The sequence below is a fragment of the Phoenix dactylifera genome, chromosome 18, assembly GCF_051530095.1.
Source record: "Phoenix dactylifera cultivar Ajwa chromosome 18, Ajwa_hap1_PhDact_Kaust_v1.1, whole genome shotgun sequence".
NCBI lineage: Eukaryota > Viridiplantae > Streptophyta > Magnoliopsida > Arecales > Arecaceae > Phoenix > Phoenix dactylifera.
In genome coordinates, this window is record NC_143207.1 from 7,370,364 (window position 1) to 7,389,645 (window position 19,282).

Consider the following 19,282-nt stretch of genomic DNA (forward strand, 5'->3'; position numbering starts at 1 on the left):
AGGCTATTTTAGATTGATGTCATTTTGATCTCACGGGTCGCTGATGTATGCACCAAGGTAGCCCTGCTAGATGAGGGCCTTAATCTCATTTTTGAGCTGGATGTAGTCCTCAATGTCGTATCCATAATCTCGATAGAACTTGTAAAATTTGTTCATATCTTTATGGGTAGTTGGCTTCATCATCTGGGGCTATTTCATGTAGCCCCAGTTTTGGATCCCCATGAGGATCTATCCTTGGGAGGCATTGAGAGGTGTGTACCTCATGGCGGATGCTCTCCTCATTCTTCCTTGGCTTTACGTGGGCTCTTCTAAGTCCACTCGAGCTAACTTATTTTTCTTTTTATTGCTAGGTTTGTCCCTGCCTAAACTTCACGAAGCTGCCATAGCCTCCTCTGCATTGATGTACTTGTCAGCTCAGGCCAAGAGCTTGGCGTAATCTCTCGTGAATCTCCTCTTCAAGGAGAAGAGAAACCAAGATATCTTTAGTCTGCTCCTTATGAATAATATGGCGACCAAATGGTTTAGATCGTGGATCTCCAAAGTGGTTGTATTAAAGTAGCTTACATAATTTTGGAGGGACTCGTCCTCTTGCTACTTGATGGCAAAAAGGGTGTTGGACCCCTTCCTCTGCATTTGGGCGAAAAGGGTGCCGAACCCCTTCCTCTGCATCCGGCTGCTCATAGAATGGGCAGCAAACATCCAACCGAACTACTTGAAAGAGTTAACAGAGTTCGGCTGAATCCCGATGTATCACAATCAGACTACCTTCCGAAGCATGGACGAGAAGGATCTACACAATATCGAGTCGGCAACCCCTTGGAGCATCATGGGAGCTTTGAAGCTCTCTAAGTCATCCAAGGGTTCGGTAGTTCCCGCGGATCGTCTCGTGTTGTAGCATGTTGAACAGAAAAGGAATAGGCTCTTCTATGATCTTCGCCTAGAGCTCAATAGAGAACTCGATATTGTTCCCATGCTATGCATGGTGCTGCCTAAAGGCTTCAAGGCGGCGGTCCATCTCCTCAAGCTTGCGATCAAGGTCGGCCTCCCTCCTAAAAGCTTTCTTAGATCGGTGAGGTGAGGAATTGTCGGGTTATCCCTGCATGCGTTGCGACGATCGCAGCGGAAAGACATGCGCGGGGTCGTTCATCTCATAAACGTCCTAGGAAATGTAGATTTGAAAATTTTCTTGAGTTCTCTAACTCAGAAGATTATGAAATCTAAAGAAAAGATTAAAATTACAGACTAGATTAATTTTCAGATCTACTACAATTCTTAATTATAAAGAATTTATAAAGATCTAATCTTTACCTTTGATTGGGTAGAACTTCACTGCTATCTGATAATCGTTGGATTTGGTTCGCTTGAAGCCACACAAACATCCAGTCTCTACAGGTATCCACACGAGGTAGATCGTTCCAAGCTCCTTGATCTCACTGGGGTACTAGCTCCCTTGCAGAGATCGCTTTGATGGCTGATTTTCTCTCCCTTTAATCAACTCCTTGATAACTTTGAGAGGAAGAAGAAGAAGGACGAAAAGGAAGAAGAAGACACCTCTTCTCTTCTTTCTTTTGCTCACGCCAGCAAGGATGAAGGAGGAAGGGTGGGCGGCTGAAAGAGAGCTCCAATGCTACTAATATCCCATGCTAGGCCCTCTTTTATAGGCATCTCATGCCCATTCAAATAAGAAATAATCTCAATGATAAATCACTTCTTGATTCATCCCTCTAAATTCTACCACACTCTTTACTTAATTCTATCGCACTTCTTACTTACAAGGGATTGGAGAGAATCTAAGGGCTGAGCTTGCACCGCGTGGCAATCCGCGTGAAAGAGGAGGAGGAGGGGCATCCGCCCCTCCTCTTAGCGTGTGGACCTAGACAAACCCTTGATTAACTCATCCACCAAGTTTTTCTCATATTTGACAAATTTCTAGAAAATGGCATAACTCTCTTTGAGTTGTTTTACAAATTTATGATGAATCCAAATATGTCAGTTCATCTTTTTGTTAGTACTCTTTTGATTCATAATGTTTTGAGATAAATGCAATAAAAAGTAATAATATCAATAAAATTAAATAGAAATATAACAAGTAATGTAACTTTGTAATTTTTGTACGTTTTTCAAAGTAGCAGTATATATTTTGAGAACAGCTAATAATATGCACAGTTTTAAAGCAACAATAATTTCTGCAGAGCTTTTAAAAATGTAGGAGTTCTACACAGATTTTAAAGATGCAGAAAATTCTGCACAGAAATTAAAGATTGTAGAAAATAGATTGCACAAAATTTAATTTGGTAGAAAATTGACATGGATTTTAAAACTGCAGTAATTTTCTACACAAATTTTAATCTACAAATAAATTCTGCACATACTTTAAAATTGCAGAAAAATTATACAAATATTTTAAATTTGCAGAAAATTTCTGTATAGTTTTTAAAGTTGTAAAATATCTGTTTGCACAATTTTTAGGGCAATATGACTTTCTAAAAGGGCTGATTTTTGTAAAGAGAGAAACAGAAAATCGTTATAGCCTTCTAATTAAAACCAAATTTAGTCCTATGCAATTGACCTAAATTTGATAAACGATCAAATAGTAATTTCTGGTGTAATCAAGAATATAGTGCAAATCATGGAAACATAGCTATCTGATGACAGCATAACATAAAAGTGTCACTTCAAATTTTATACATACCTTCATAAAATAAACTCCATTTTCTAAGTAAAAAAAAAAGCAATCTAAATCGGTTTCTTTATTCATCTACTAGGAGGGCTTAGAACAGATGATATATCTAGTGTAGCAGAAGATCACAAGATGAGATTTTAATTTTGACATAATACCAATTGCTTCTCTTAAAAAACAAGGAAATGTCTTCCAGTATCAAGCAACTTGCAGAAGAAGAGTCATAGGACTACTGCCGAGTTCTCCTCCAAGAAGTCAGGATATAGCGATCTTATAACACAACCATGTGGGTAAAAAGAGCCAGAGAAAAACAATCAGTTATATCAGAAGTTAATGAGTATGTCCCTGACTTCAGCAGTACTACAACCTAAATTGATTACCAAAAAAAAGCAAGCATTTTGTGCAGCACTGATTGTTAGAGAATTTTTTCTGTTTAAATTCAAGATTCCACAGTCCTGAAATTCCCTCCTAAGTACACAATACTATTACAAGATGTTTGACCTTATCACATATGTTATTCATTTTTGAATCTACTTTAAGCGAGTTCTATCTGTTTATAACTTTCTTTAAGGTTTCTTGTATAAGCTTGCTGTATTCTGCAAAACAGCATCGTTAAGCTAAGTTATTTGCATAACAGCATTCATGTGGTATTTGTTTATTCTTAGCATTTTCCTTCCTAGTTACAGTTTATGATTAAACATTTTATTAGCCCAAACTTGCACTTTAAACAAATCCTATCAATACATCACGAGGTCAACACAATTACGACAAGTAAAGACCACAAGCACACAAACATTCATGATTATATGGATGAGGCCACAACATTCATCTTTAGTCCCAAAGGTGATAACGGACAACTGCGGAGGAAGAGGAAAAGAGGAAGAAGAAGGGAAGGAGGAGGAAAAAGAGATTATAGAGACGCATGAGTTAACCAAGTCAACAATTAACAAATAATCAAACTTGGACCCTTCAATTAATTGACTAAGTCAATTAACTGATTACAAACCAAATTAAACCTTACTAACATTAGACCATTAAACTAATTGATCACATCCAAACTTGGACCTTTGTAATTAGGTCTTACATTAATCAATTGATCCAATCACTTAACTTAATACGACTTAACAGCTAACCCAATTGACTTGACTAAAGCAAATGACCAAATCGACTCGACCAATAACAAAAGTAACTAATCAACTCCATCATCTAAATGAGGGACTCTGATTTCCCCATCAAAAGGTTAACACAATGGTCCGAGAAGATAATTAATTAAAGAAATTAAATAAATACAATTCCTTCTTCCTCTGATACCCTAGCGTACCCAGATTCCTTCTTCTGTATCACGAAAAACCACAACATCATACTTGTATAATCTATAGCACCCAGTCCACTTGGAGAAGTTATATTAACCTACAAGATTAGGAGCCTGGATTCAGGCAAAGAAGCTTATGCCAATGGACAAATTGGATAGAGCACCTGGCACACGCCAAGACGCCACTTTTTTCATCCTTCCCATTTTATTTTGTATGAGACACTAAGTAAATTCCCAATCCCTGAAATTGGTAAAGCACCACCAGTGACCATTCGTCAAAGTAAAGAAGACTCCAAGTAGTCTACTCCTCCGGTCACTAAAATCAGGTCAGCAATCGAGATGACTAAGAACAGCGACAACAAAGATGTAACAGTTTAGAGCACCACTTTCCAGTAATCAATGAGGTCAAACGATTATAACGACTTATTTAAATCAATACAAAGTCTCACAAATCCTCTTTCAGCAATCTATAAATGATGCACCCAACAATTGGAGAGGTGCAGTAACCAAAAACTAACACTTAATTCATAATAGGTCAATGCATCAGCGCAACATATTCAAACCACTTCATATTGCTTCTGTCAATTAAAGCATCTTTGAAACAATGGAAGGAAAGAAGAGAAAAACAAAATGCATCTAAGTTGTCATTTCGGACACAAGTTGCCTCTAAAAAGAAAGGGCAAAGGCAACTTCACTCACGTTCTTAGGAACTATTTTTTGTGATGAATCATAAATAGATAAACCGACGAGTGGGATAGGATGAAAACAACCATTTGAATAAAGTTAAAGCTTTTAAATTTTTATACATTTAAACTAAATTTAATTTTATGCTATCAAATTAAATTTTGATAAACAAATAAATATATAGCAACTTCTAGTACAATCAAGATCACGTTTTTAGATTGTTGGAAAAATTAGACTAGAAACTGTTGTATCTTTATTTTATAAAAGTATTATAAAGAAATAGTTTACTAAAATAAAATCGAAAGATTGAAAAGAGCTTGCCTGGATCGAGACGTGTAATATACATTGCCTTAAGAACGTGATTCGCCCCCTACGTGCAGGTTTGCTACGATCTTAGTCAATCCTCCTCTAACGAGCACGATCGCTAAGAGGCTCGACCCGACCGACTCCTTCAGTTGCTCAGAAAATAAAAAAAATATAGAAAGTAGAAAGTTGAAAAAGAAAAAAAATTTGTCTGTGAAAGAAACTCTCGGAAGACAGAATACCAATGAGAGAGAAATTAGGTTGGATTAGGATTAATTTTAGAGGAATCTATTATAGACTCAATCCAAAGACTAAAGAGACGTGATATTTTGGAAACATCGTATCTTCTCGGAAGCCAATGTTCTTTTTTCGATGAGTCACTACTCTTCTGAAAGAAGCGTCTCACAAAAGATATTTTAAAATATTTAAAATAGCTAAAAAAGAAAAGAAAAAAAATTATTTTTTTAATTAAAACTAACATTCATGCCCCAAGAAAATCATGATTTTTTTTGGTACCCCAGTCATAGAGACTTTCCAAAAAAAAATATCTTTGCAAGATTAAGTTCTCATGGGGGTATTTGCATGTGGAAGAGATTTTGTTTTTCTTTTTCCTTTTTTGGTATTCCAATTGCTTGTAAGTCAATGGGAGATTTTTCAACTGTTTTTAGTTGACCTATAGATTTCCAAAAAAATTAATACATGCATATTCATGCCTCAGAAGAGCCCACAAATTTTTTTAAAATATTCGGAGATTAATTGGAATAGAGTTCTTAAGTTTCAAATCTGATAGTTAATCATGCATAAAAGTTTTAGCATAATTGTTTAAACGATTCCGGCATAATCCTATGTGTTCTTAATGTGCCGATTTCTAGATTTGATCTTGTAAGCATGCATGAATTAAATTATTTGATTTATTTTTCCGCTGCGTTTTTGAAACTTAAAAAGAACTACGTATGGATTGATCCCCCTTATGAAGGGGTATGTAGGTAACCCGATCAGATTCAGCCATGATTTTCAAAAAAAAAAAAAAAAAATCAGCATGCTTAACACCGAAGAACCTAGGATTTACTTTCAGTGCTATATATATATATATATATATATATATATATGTATGTATGTATGTATGTATGTATGTATATATGTATATATAATAAGAGAGATTTTTGGGAGGTTAATTTCTTTGCGTGTGGTTTCATGCGCGGGAAAAAAAGAGGACACAGATAGAGAAAATTGAACTATGTGAGATGTGTAATGTGCCACATATCATAAAAAAATCTAGTTATCTTTGAAATTAGTGAAATTCCATTGACATGAATATAAATGCCACAAAAAAATGATATAAAATGGTATTTAAAATATATATCATTAATCAAAGAATAAATGCAGGAAATATTGATATAAAATGGCATTTAAATAAATACTGTAATATGTTATTATTTATCAAAATTTAGTGGCATTTAAACCAAAATACCACAAAATAATAATTTTTAGTGGCATAAAATAATAAATGCCAGCAAGGATGTTCCACCATATTTTATTTTTATTGTAGTGACATTTTGTGGCAAAACTGTAAACATTACAAATAAATGACTAAATGTGATCCTCATGAAAAACATCAAAATCTGTTTATGCGAAAAATAATTTTGTCATCAAATATTAAAAAAATACTAACAAAATTAATTTGTCCCAAAATTCGTAGATGTTTTTAATACATAAGTATTTTTGATAATGATTCTTACACTATTGTCAAAATTAATAACTAATTCATGACAATCAGATATCGTCGCTAAAAATCTTCATATTAGCAATAGCTACATTGCATTTCAAAACAATCTTACGTTGTTACCAAAAAATTACCACCAAAACTTTGGCAACAAAGATTATCAATAAAATTATATTATATTGCCAAAAATATTAATCAAGAGATATTCTCGAAAACTTTTTTTATTTTGTTGCCTTATGGTACTTCATAAGGACAAATTTTGTAGCAAAATATTTTATCGTTGATTAACCATTGTAGTAATGTCATATAAATTCTACCAATGGATGATATAGAGCAACGCTATGAATGATTAATTATAAATTAAATCAGGGAATATTATGTAATCATTTTTCATGATAGCGCATGCGAGAAATGGAAAAAAAATTATAGACTCTATCTCATGTGATCTACATGATGCATGATTAAAACTATCCAAAATAATCATGAATGCATCCTGATCTAGCATGAAACATAAATCTATTATTATGGTGGAAGTTAAATCTCATCTATAGCAAAACTATTCGCTCTGATGCCATTTGAAAAATATATGGTGGGCTTTGATATGATGTTGTGTACTAGAATTGAATAACATGCATGGAACAAGATTGCTTTTTTTCGGCAAATCGCATTATGCCAGGGGATGGTCGATGGGAAAGGATTATCTCACAAGTCTTCTCTCAATCTAATCGAGAAGGGAAACCATAGCTTATACCTCTTTATCGCTCTACGTGTGTACGAAGCATGTTGGACTTGGCTTGGATTCCTAGCTCTTGGGCACCTCCTCCCTTTTTATAAAATAAGGGAAGGTCCCGAGGCATTCTTTGTGTCGATGCCCTAGAGTCCGGGTCAAACTTTGATAAAAAGATGGGATAAGGATGGTGAGATGGCATCTTTACTTGGATACCCCTTTCTAGAGTCTTAGATGGAATCTAAGATAGATAGCTATGGGAGCTAGCCTCTAGGAAGTCCACCCCTTTTAAATGCGTGCTCTTTTAGTAGGAATGTGCCATCTAGATGGCACTTGTCTCAGCAAGGGCACCAGCTATCTACCTTAATTGGCTGGTACCATATCTCGATCTCATTTGATGGTGCCAATGTTAGCTTAAGTCTAGTCTTACTTGACCAACCCTAACTCAGTCCCTATATTTGCATTGTTTCTTCAGACCTTCTCTTCTCCATTAAATCCAGATCTTTCCTCATCCAATCTATAAGAGAATAAACTAGAATCTTATTCAAATTGACCTAGAGATCGATGATATATCCTGGTTGCATTACTGGGAGAGGTGAATGCAAGTTCCTACTGACCACAAATATATACCTTCAGGTATGCTTAGTCATACATGTGCTATATGGTTCAGTATAGAGACAGAGAGCGCTTGTTGTCTTACATAATTTCTTCATAAGTAGGATGAAACTAGTTAGTCTTTTATTTTTATACAAAATACATCCAACAATTCAGCTCCCATTATTCTAGTTTCCTTGTATGCCCATTGAGTATAGCATCATTGGACCTTTAGACATACAAATTTATGACCATTCGAATCTTGAATCATGCCGGATGTTCTTACCATAAAAATTGCCCGCACAAATCATTTTTTAAGAATAATTAATTATTCTTTATAATAATTTTAGAAAATAATTATTTTTAAAACCTTTCAAATTACTAACTGGTCGGATCTAATATATCTATCTTTATTTTAATATCATTATAAGAATTTCTATATTGGACAACTTCGCTCATATTCTGCTGTCATAAATGGATTAGATCTGAGACTTGGATGAGGTTGGTTTGGGTTCGAGTTGCACTAGTATGGTCTGGAGAGCTGGGCATAGGATGAAAACAGGATGAAAACAGCCGGACGGGCGGATGCCATGTAAGAAAAATGATAGATGGAGAGAAGGAAGAACTTATCAGTTGAGGCGTGATTTCACTAACCTCCATTGGGCTCGAGTTGCACTAGTCTGGTCTGGAGAGCTGGGCATAGGATGAAAACAGGATGAAAACAGCCGGACGGGCGGATGCCATGTAAGAAAAATGATAGATGGAGAGAAGGAAGAACTTATCAGTTGAGGCGTGATTTCACTAACCTCCATTGGGCTCATGCGCGCGTGGGCTACTTTCTTTCTTTGCTTCACCAAGTTAAAAGGTTGAATACTGTATAAAGATCTTTTGAGTTTTGTTCCTTTCCAATGTGGGACTAAAAGAAAGTACACTAGACAAAAAGACAAAAGACAAATAAGGGCAGACTCGGAATTTTGAAATATTCCAACATGCCACCCACCGGCGTAGGACTCGTTAACCGAACAAAATCCAATGTTTGGACGGTCCTAAAGTCCAAACATGTAAATCAATGAACCACATCATCGTACGGTCCTGATCACAAGTAGAGACCGCTACTCGCAAATCTCAACCGGACCTTTTATAGGAGGCGTACCCCTCGGTGGGTGAAAGACTCCACGCGAGCGGCGGAAGCTTCTGGCTTTAGGGGAGAGAAGCGCTCTCCGCGAGAGCCCTTGAGATCTTATTATTCTCTCGATCCCTAGTTTGCCTTTGTTAGGGTTTTCGATTCCCATATTCTCTCCTTCCCTCTCTCCCTCCTCTTCGGCTGGGGCGATTTCTTGTTTCCTTTTGGTATGCTCAGATTCTTCTTGGATTTGATCAAATCCTTGTTGTGTTTGATTATCTGTGGAGAAACCTTTTTTTTTTCGATCGGTAAAAGGCATTAGATTAGTGTTTCTAGGGTTAGCATTGTCTAATAAATCTTAATGGTTCTCGTTTTGTTCCTTTGCTTCCTTATTTTTATTAATTTCTCTTTTTCTAAGATTTTTTCTTCTTTAATATGATTGGGGCTATGGCCCAGCCTGATGTGCTTCGTGCGGCTTTAATTGTAAACAAATTTAGTAGAAAAAAGGGATATCATGGGTCAAATTTTATCAGACAATTATGCCTTTTTGCTTTTTTTCATATGATATACCCAATAGTGAAAAATATTTTGGTATTTTGCTATGTGTTCTCTTCCTTGTTATTGATTTTGGAAGAAAGATAATCAATATGATGTCAAAAGGTGCCGTCTTGATCATCATATGTTGTTTATATAGGGCAATTTTTACTTCATACTGTTTTGGTTTCTGGAGCTTGGTTGTCTTCTCTGCGTAGCTTGTGGATTCCTTGTTTTTAGTGTTGAAGATTGCATAGAAAATTTAGTAGAACCGTAGCAGCCAGTCCACTAAAAGGAGCTGATTCCTTTAATGCTGAGGGGGTTATGGTTCAAGGAAGAGTGGAAAGAACAAGCTCGGTACTTGATCTACAATCCTTATGCTTATGCTTGGAAAGAAGTAAGTGTCGAGTTGATCTTGGGTGTTCTGGTGGATTGCTTCTCCATATCACTAACAAGAAAATCACATCTTTTAAATTTTGGTAGCATAAAAAATTTAGTAGAACCGCAGCAGCCAGTCCACTAAAAGGAGCTGAACCCTTTAATGCTGAGGGAGTTGTAGTTCAAGGAAGAGTGGAAAGAACAGGCTCCGTACTTGATCCATGGTACCATGGCTGCTACAATCCTTATGCTTATGCTTGTAAAGAAGTAAGTGTTGAGTTGATCTTGGGTGTTCTGGTGGATTGCTTCTCCATATCACTAACAAGAAAATCACATCTTTTAAATTTTGGTAGCCACCTGAGTTGCAGCGAATGCACAATTTCCTTGGTTGGAGATAGTTAGAAGGCTAGAAAAGTTTATAAGGAATAGAGTTCTATATATTACCATGATAAATTTAGAGCTGCTGCATTCATTTCCTTTTCAAAATAAGCCATCCATCATGTAACTGCTCCATGAAACTCTTGCATATGAACTCAAATATGAGGTTTTTAACAAGACTTGTTAGTACAATGCAGTTTGATGCCATGTGAGGTTTAGTGTATCTGTCTAAATGCATGCGTATGAGAGTTCCATGCACATGCTGTGTTATACCTTGATTATTTAATTGTATTAATTGATTAGACCATCTTTTGTGTTGTTTTAAACTCAAAAGCTTCCCTAGACATTCAGGATGTGCTAACTCTAGGAGTCGAGCATCAGTATTATGTGCATATACTTCTCTGCATATAATAAAAGAAATAGGACTTTTTTTCATATTAAAGAATAGCCCTAAGGGGAACGAGGGAGTGCTTGAAAATTAATCATATGCTGAACTTAGACAATTTTTAGATAATGATGTTGACATTGTGATGTTGTGGTTGTTGATGATTTGAATCATTAACAGGCATTTGGAAGTTTCCCAAACTTCTGACATGCCAAGAAACCCAAAATTTGTATTTGCAGCAGCTTCCTCAAACTATGTGAAGGGATTACTCTGTAGGTTTAACCATCGTATAGAGGATAATATTAGTATTTGTTTATTTAGAATGAATAGTAGACTATAGAGAAAATTATCTGATTTTCCTGGGATGTCCAAAGTTCATGACCACATTTTGGTAAGAAGCTAGTTTATGATATGCGTGAACATGTTGGTGATGGTCTCTCCATGAGATGTGCAAATCTCTCTCAGACAAGTGGCATATGTTGTGATATGGACATGCTACAGGAGTACAATTTATGATGTTTATTAAGATCATATAAACATGTGATGTTTGCCTGACAAGCTATAATTTACTGATATAAACTAGATATTATGGAATTTCTTATCTGCAAAAAATTTATTAAAAGAAAAAAATCCATGGATGTGTGAGTTGTTTCTTTCTCACAACAAAATATGTTAAAGGAGAATTTATGCCAGAGCCTTGTACGTTTGGACAAAAAGAAAACTTGAGGTGTATAGTTTTTATAATAGTTCCATGTTTATTGCTTAAGAGTCCACCATGACTAAGTAATTTGTTCATAAAGTTTATACATAAAATGGATATCACTCAAGATTATAGTAATTTTGGAAAAAATAATGTTGGAGGTGCATAATTTCTCTAATAATTCCATGTTTATTTCTTGAGAATCCACTATGATTAAGTATTTTGTTATGAAAATGATAAGTTCACATAAATATGGATATCTTTGGACTAACATATCTGCCTTTTGAATTGCATTACTCTTATGTAAAGCAACCATCAAGAAAGGATTGTGTTTCAGTCCTTCTTGAGGATTGGTATATCTGTCTCGAAGATGAATGCAAAGCCCAATGTTAAACTTTGCTTTGTTTCTTTCTCTCTCTTCAAAATTCCATGATCAATATGGTAGACTTCCTACCTGTCATTTTTTTTGTGGCCTCATAACAATCTTCTCTATTGCCTAAACATGTTTTGATCAGGAATCTCATGACAAACCCCTTCAATGGACCATACCTTGATTTGTATAGTTAACCTAACATGCTCTAAGGCTTGTACGTTAACTTATCATTAGCATGTTTTTTGGAGTGAACTTATTTCATTAACATATTGTCTATGTTTTTTTCTGCAATATTGTGCCAAATGGTTGACTTTAGGCTTACTATTTAATCTCATTTAACTTTGCTGTTGTTACGAAACCCATGATATTGCAGTACTTGCAAATGAATGTCAGCCTGTTATAGATGTTGTGTAAATGCAAGGGATATTGGCAAACCTTTCTCCATACATTGGTGCGTCAGTCTGTTTTGGGGAGAGGAGAAGGGTTGGTTATTTGACTGTCCTTGATAGATATGAATCCTGTTGCTATAGTTGCAATATTTAGGATAAGCTGTGGTAGCTATTCTTCAAGCTGATGATAAAATGAAAAAGAACAAAGCATACTTCAACTTTTTATGGCAGTTGTTGCAGGTCCTTTTCCACCCTGGTATAAGATCATACGTGTTTAATGATTATTTGTTTTGTGCAGTACCTTGTACATTTAAATACTCATTCAAGAATGCACAATCCATTTATAGGTATTAGATTGTTAGTACCACCAGAGGCTATAATGTGAAAAGGATATGCATGTCTTCGAAGTCCACTCAGGCTTCATCCATTTTAGCATATTTTTTGCTGTGTTTCACAATTTATATCACTGTTTTATAGCATTTAATGCGGTCTAGTTGTGCAGTTTTTATCCATCGCCATCATGTTTTCTGTAATATTTGTCCTTCTGTTTCTTGTAATCTCCATGAAGGAACAGCTTTTATAGTTTAGGTGTAGTATTGATCACCAAAATAAGAAAAAAATCGCAGGTGAACTATCAATTTGCAGCGCTATGTAGTTAATTTTGGTCTTTGACCCCTTATTTCTCACAATGTTATAATAGGATATTTTTGTGAACGGGATGAGGGGAAGGAGCTACAGTTACAGTCCATCACCACCAAGGGGTTACGGGAGAAGAGGTCGGAGCCCAAGCCCAAGAGGTCGTTATGGAGGCCGTCGTAGAGATCTTCCAACCAGTCTTCTAGTTAGAAATCTTCGTCGTGACTGTAGGTTTGTTCTGTGTAACTTGCTAGTTTAAGGCTTTGAGTTTATTTTTGGCTGCAATATTTTCTTTTAGGTGTTGTTTTGTAGACTTGGCAGCAACTCTGGTGAAATTGACATTTTCTTATCTCTGTTTATATGCTCCAATAAGAAATGAGAGATTTACTTTCAGCTGCATTTCTTATTTTAGTTATTCAAAATTCCTGCAGGCTAGTAAAAGTTTTTTTTTTAATTTATGTGAGAAATTGCTAGGCAGTAAAAGTTATTTTGGTCCTTACAGGCAAATTTGATTGGCTGATTGTCATATGATCAATGCTGTTCCACAGTTTTTCCCTATGATATTTCTCTGTGCTTTCATCAATGCTTTCTTCTTTGTGGTGTATTTGGCTCTTACCTCTAAAAATTAGTATTCATTTTTTTCATTCCACTCAACACACACCAACATGTTGGACTACATAGTAGATAACAAAATTGTAATGGTATTGATTATATCAGTAGAAAGCAAGGTTGGCTGCATAGGTACCAGTACCAGTATAGGGTCAACATCCTAATTTGATGTTTTTATCATTCGGTATATCTTAAATGATGCTTCTTGATCCTAAATAGACCATAATTATATTCTAAAATACAATTAAAGTAGATCAAGTAGTATATTTGTGAAAAATTAGTGAAATACTAAATATAAAATGATGCAATCTGCTAGATGTATTTAAAGTGCAGCAGACATACCCATATTTAAAATATTATGGAGTATCGATGTTTCCTGTAGCTGTCGGGATCATTAACATAATCAGGAGGCACACCAATCCATCTTTTATACACATGGTATTATAGTTATGTATGCCCAACTCATAAGGTATGCATCCTAGATCATAATTAGTCTCGGATCTCTCACTGAAGCTCTAGCTTTGGAAAGTATCGTCTGTCTGATCGTATGGTTGTGGAGAGACCCATCTGAATATGCCAGCAACAAAATCTGATTTGTAAGGTGCTCTAGATTGTATAGGATAGTAGCTATTGCAGACGCATCATATTTATATCAGTATATATATTATAGGCTGCCCGTGGCTATGGGTCATAGGATCTCTAGCGTACGAGTCGCAACTTGATACATCTATGGATTCCACTTTAAGTGCGAGGTCATTTACAACTACATTGAGTCTTTCTGAACGATCTCGAGGAGCCCATCTCTTGTATGCAATTTTATCCTCGCGAGCTTTTATAAGCTCGTATATCATGGTTCCTATTCTGTGTGGCATGCATAAACTGGGCTTATCGGTAAATTGAAGATCATCCTAAGGTTGTCTCTCAAATAATGGTCTTACTATAGCCTCCACTTTCTTCTTGGCCGCCAGATCTATGATTTTTAGCATTTTCATCACTCCCATTCTTAGCCTTTGAGTCTGTGTGCATCTATTTGGGCTGCAATTGTTTTCCAATATGTATATGAGGTTCCACGGGCTGATAGGGTGACACTTGCTAGTTTTCACTTAGAGGAGAGAGCAAGCCGATGGTGGAGGTGGATTCGGTCCTTGTACGAGGAGAGGAGATTGGGTTGGACAGCGTTTGTGAGGGAGTTCATGACATAGTGGGGACCTTCACTAGTTGTCAACCATCACGAGCAGCTAGCCAAGCTCAAATAGGAGGGCAAAGTTCAGACCTACATCGATGAGTTCAGACAGCTACTAACTATGGTCAGTGGATGGTCTGAGGAGGCACTCTGGGTACTTTTATTGACGGGCTGAAACCATGATTGGCCAAGGAGCTAAAGCTCGAGCAACCGGCCCGATTACAAGAGGCAATGCGGATGGCAGAAATCCTGGATCAGGGCTACAACTCAAAAAGGCGAATGTCCAAGGATGGGTCGGGCAGCAAGTTCACAAAATTCCTACGATCCAAGGCGGCTTTAAAAGGCAAGGAAGCGGCTGGAACCAACAGCAAAAACCAGTCCAAGGAGGTGAAAAAGCTATATAGAGAGGAGCTGCAGGACTACATCAGAAAAGATCTTTGTTTCAAGTGCGGTGACAGATGGAGCAGGGAGCACCATTGGACCAGTCAGGCATTCTTACTAGATGTGGGCAGTGAAGATGAGGTTGCTGAATCAGAAAACTCAGAGCGAAGATTTCGAGCATCCAGAGGAGGCCGGGCATGGTGCAGAAATTGAAGATGCTGAATTATCATTGCATGCATTGTCCGGCGCACCAAAGCCTTCCACTATGAGGCTTATAGCATGGATCGGCAAGCATGAGGTTACATTATTGGTGGACAGTGGATCTGCTCATATCTTCATCAATTTCGGGATCGTTCGGAAAGTTGGATTAAAGGGTGCAGCGGTGGAGCCGTTTGAGGTTAAAATTGCAAGCGGCGAAAAGTTGAAGTGTAAGGAAATTGTTCGAGATGTTAGGATGAATGTCCGAGGGGTCCGAACCAGAGCGAATCTGCATGTTCTTCAGCTGGTTGGACTAGATGTTGTGCTAGAGAACGCATGGCTATTTATTTGGGCCAAGCATCATCTAGAACCCAGTCTGAAATTTATTTGGGCCCTATTAGGCCCGATCTGGCCTGACCCATGCCATGACCCAAAGCCGGCCCGGACCCATTTCCGGCCCTATGTAGAGTGATCAGACCAGAGATCTTTTGAAGAAAAGTTGCAAATAGCTCATTATCTGTCCGTCAGATGCCAGACTTTAACGACGGTTTATGACATTGAAATCTTGCTGCATGGTGGATTAAATAGAGGCATGTTGTGCAAAGAAGTTCATGAGGTCTGCTTTAGGTAAATCTGTCTAGTCTTACGGGGTAATTGTTATCAACCAGATATACAAAAACAGTCTTGTCCTTAAAGATTTTAATTTGTAAAGGTTGGAGGGAAGATATAGATGAAAATGTGTTAAAGATGAGAAGATTGGATATCCATGTTACTAGGCTATATCTATATCAATATTATTATCCTACAACATATAGCTAGAAGTTCATTCATGGTTGTAGAGGGGTCTTAAGAAGAGGATGAGCATAATGCTGTTACAGTCTTTGATTCACGTGCATTTTACTGCAAAGGGCAATTTCAATGAATGAAATTGTCTTTCTGGTCTTGCCATACTCCATAGTGCCACATGAATGGGAAGTTCCATACTTTTGTTGTCTAATTATGCATGTTATGTATGAGCATGGTTTCTGTGATTGAGTCTATAAATAAATGTGCCCCAAACAGTATGCCATTTATTCGTCAAATTTTCTTCCAAGCTATCTGCTTTTTTGACTTCCTTGTTTGATATCTGGAGATTTTGAATTTGAAGATATTATTTGATCTGCTTGTATCATCTAATAAAGTGATGATTGTTCATGATTGCAGGCCTGAGGATCTTCGTAGGCCATTTGGGCAATTTGGTCCTCTTAAGGACATTTATTTGCCTCGTGATTATTACACTGGGTAGGTGGACCTTTTGCTGATTTCATTGTCTTGTTAGAAATGATAGTTGAAAGAACCTAAGCACAGTTATGACACATTGGTCAGTATTCTGTGGATTTATGTTGAGCTATCATATGGCAGCCATGTATTGATCATATGGCTAATGAAATCATTTCGACCATGTGCATATGTGACTAGTGAAATTCGACAGTAAATTAGTATTTGCTGGTGGTCGTTATTCTTATGTTACATTTTTTTTTATTTGCATGTTGGATATTTTTATTAAGGCTGTTGAGATTTAACAGTGAAAATAAAGTTTTGAAGACACAAGTCAAGTCTTAAGAGTTCTGTTGAAGAGGATGTAAGTATATGAAGATAGTGACTAATGAGGTGGGAAGAAATTGGGTTTCAAGTTAACATTTTGAAGATATTCAAGTCTCGAAGAATTTGAAGTCATCTTTTAACTCTGAAGAGCGCAAGGTCAGCAGCCAAGTGCTTGCTTTAACTTGAATTGTATGAAATATAGAGATTTACTTGAGTAGTGTGAAGTATCAAAGGCATTACCTTGACTGTGATCTTCCATACTTCTCAGGATTATCGTGATAGTTCAGCAATTATTGTTGATTGGTCTCCCCCATCATTATAAGTATACACTATTGTGAAATCATTTTATCCATAGACCATACGAAACTAAATTTGCATTTGTTGCAGAGAGCCACGTGGATTTGGATTTGTCCAATATGTTGACCCAAATGATGCCGCTGAAGCAAAATATCAAATGGATGGGCAAATCCTACTTGGGAGGGAATTGACTGTTGTATTTGCAGAGGAGAACAGAAAGAAACCAGCTGATATGAGGGCCAGAGAGAGACCAAGGTAAGTAAACTCAGACTCGCTCCTTGTATGTCTGATACCAAGATTTACATTGTTTTGCCTGCACCAATGTAAGTTTTCACTATCTGGGGGCATTCTTGTTTAGCCGGTTAATTTGTTAATATGGTGTTTGAAAGCTTTTACACTTCTGCACAAAGTTCACTATGCTTACCTTCTTAGCTGGATTTCTTTATTTTCAGAGGCCGAGCATATGACTACCGTAGGTCACCTCGTTATTCTCATTCCCCTCGACATTCTCGCTCTCCACGCAATGCAAGGTCTGGGTCTCGCAGTCGTAGTCACTATTCACCTTCTACCAAGCGAGGATACTACTTGAGGTAATAATTTTTTACTTTTTGGGGTCAAGATAATTTTTGCAGATGAGCCTACTCTTCTCTCAAGTTGCAAATCACCTTGGGCAGATCTGTTTCACCTGGAGATGGAAGGTTGGACCGTGATAGGTCGTATTCAGGCTCACCTGCATACAGCAGGTCAAGGAGCAGGAGCCCGATTGATGGTTATCCAAATAAGCCATCATGCGGTGAAGGGTCTCAATCTGTCAGCCCGTAAAATGGACTGGATTTGAGCGTACATATATTGTAATTTCTGACGAAAGCTGATTTATGTTGGATGTTAGCACTATTCTTGTTTGCCGGATGTTAGGACTATTTTTGTTGGACATGTAGCGTTTTGGATGTTATCCTTGGTTTAGTGTGGCAAAGACGAGATTGAATTTTAGGGCTTTAAATTAAGTGCTGGGATGGGGCTTTAGTTCCATCTGAATTTCTGTGGAGGTTTGATGTTGTGGTTCTGATGCATGCACTTAACTATGATGCTAGAGCCATCAGAACTTTTACTTGATTTTTCCAAAATATTTCTGCATCATCAATTCTAAGGGATTCTGGCTCGATATTGTGCTCCTAGATTTTGGTTCAATTTTTCTTTACCTTTCTGTGTTTGTGGATGAGGGATGGGTCCTATATCTGCTTGTAATTTTGACTTGGTAAAACACACACAAAAAAAAATAGAACTATGGTTTAAGTAGTTTGGATCCAGATTTCAATTGTAGAAGTATAATTTAGGTTTAGTTTTGTAGCTTTTAACATGACTAAAATTTGCCTTTGTTGGATTGGGGGCTCAGGAATTTAGGGTTGGGTGGCTGTCCTCTTTTTTAATTTTTATAATTGGAACTTGCCTGACAGTTTGCAATGTGAGCTTATGATGTGAAGAGAGAGCCCTTGGCATGTGATGTGAGTGATTCCCAAAGTTGGACGGTCCGTTTGAACAAAGATTGATGAACGAGAAGAACTTGCCCTGAGACTCAATTGATGCAAGCACATGCAAAAAGGAGAGGAGAATGTGGCATATACAAAGCATGGTAAAGAATTTGGAATAAGATTTGTATTAAGTTACCTTGAATTTAGTGGTGGATTTCACTTGTTATCCCCCTTTACCTATTTGTTTCTCTTTCATCTTCTTTTGTTTAATTCCCTATTATTTCTTGCATTAATAGGGCATCCTATCTTTTCCTATTTGCTCTCTTTTATATTGATCACTATGCACTCTCCTATTTAACTCCCAACTATTTCCAGCGTTAAAAAGGCATCTAAACTAACAAGCTCTTGAAATCATATAAAACTTCTTAGTACAAATTAGATAGTCTATTTTGGCACACAGGATGCACAAATTAGAAAACCTCTGAATATATTTGTAATTTTCAAATACTTTAGATCTATAAATAAAATCTATGATGTAGATTTTCAATGTGTGGTTTATCATTGTTTTAAAACTAGTAAAAACTTTTATTAAAAAGTTATATTTAATTTATATTCTAACTCATGTTGCATGCATTTATTTGT

The 19,282-nt window shown here is 36.6% G+C and overlaps 1 protein-coding gene across 3 annotated transcripts; it reads left to right on the plus strand.

Moving 5' to 3' along the window:
* Positions 1 to 9,184: 9,184 nt before the first annotated feature.
* Positions 9,185 to 18,216, plus strand: LOC103697745 (serine/arginine-rich SC35-like splicing factor SCL33). Of its 3 annotated transcripts, XM_039116615.3 has the most exons (8): positions 9,185 to 9,373; positions 9,841 to 10,077; positions 10,164 to 10,325; positions 12,984 to 13,150; positions 16,494 to 16,571; positions 17,262 to 17,426; positions 17,624 to 17,761; positions 17,846 to 18,216. In XM_039116615.3, exons 2-8 carry the CDS (start codon positions 9,991 to 9,993, stop codon positions 17,991 to 17,993), a joined length of 945 nt encoding a protein of 314 aa, XP_038972543.3. In that variant the 5' UTR covers positions 9,185 to 9,373; positions 9,841 to 9,990; the 3' UTR covers positions 17,994 to 18,216. The 3 variants fall into 3 exon arrangements, with proteins under 3 accessions (XP_038972543.3, XP_008777891.3, XP_089784560.1); XM_008779669.6 differs by lacking the exons at positions 9,841 to 10,077; positions 10,164 to 10,325; XM_089928434.1 differs by lacking the exons at positions 9,841 to 10,077; positions 10,164 to 10,325 and having other exon boundaries at positions 9,186 to 9,258; positions 12,982 to 13,150.
* Positions 18,217 to 19,282: the final 1,066 nt, after the last annotated feature.

Excerpts from the sequence above, each read along its gene's own strand:
- LOC103697745 (XM_039116615.3), top strand. The coding sequence starts at position 9,991 with ATGCTGAGGGGGTTATGGTTCAAGGAAGAGTGGAAAGAACAAGCTCGG. Across the intron at positions 10,078-10,163 it reads ATGCTTATGCTTGGAAAGAA|CATAAAAAATTTAGTAGAAC; the intron begins GTAAGTGTCGAG and ends AAATTTTGGTAG. Across the intron at positions 17,427-17,623 it reads AGGGCCAGAGAGAGACCAAG|AGGCCGAGCATATGACTACC; the intron begins GTAAGTAAACTC and ends CTTTATTTTCAG.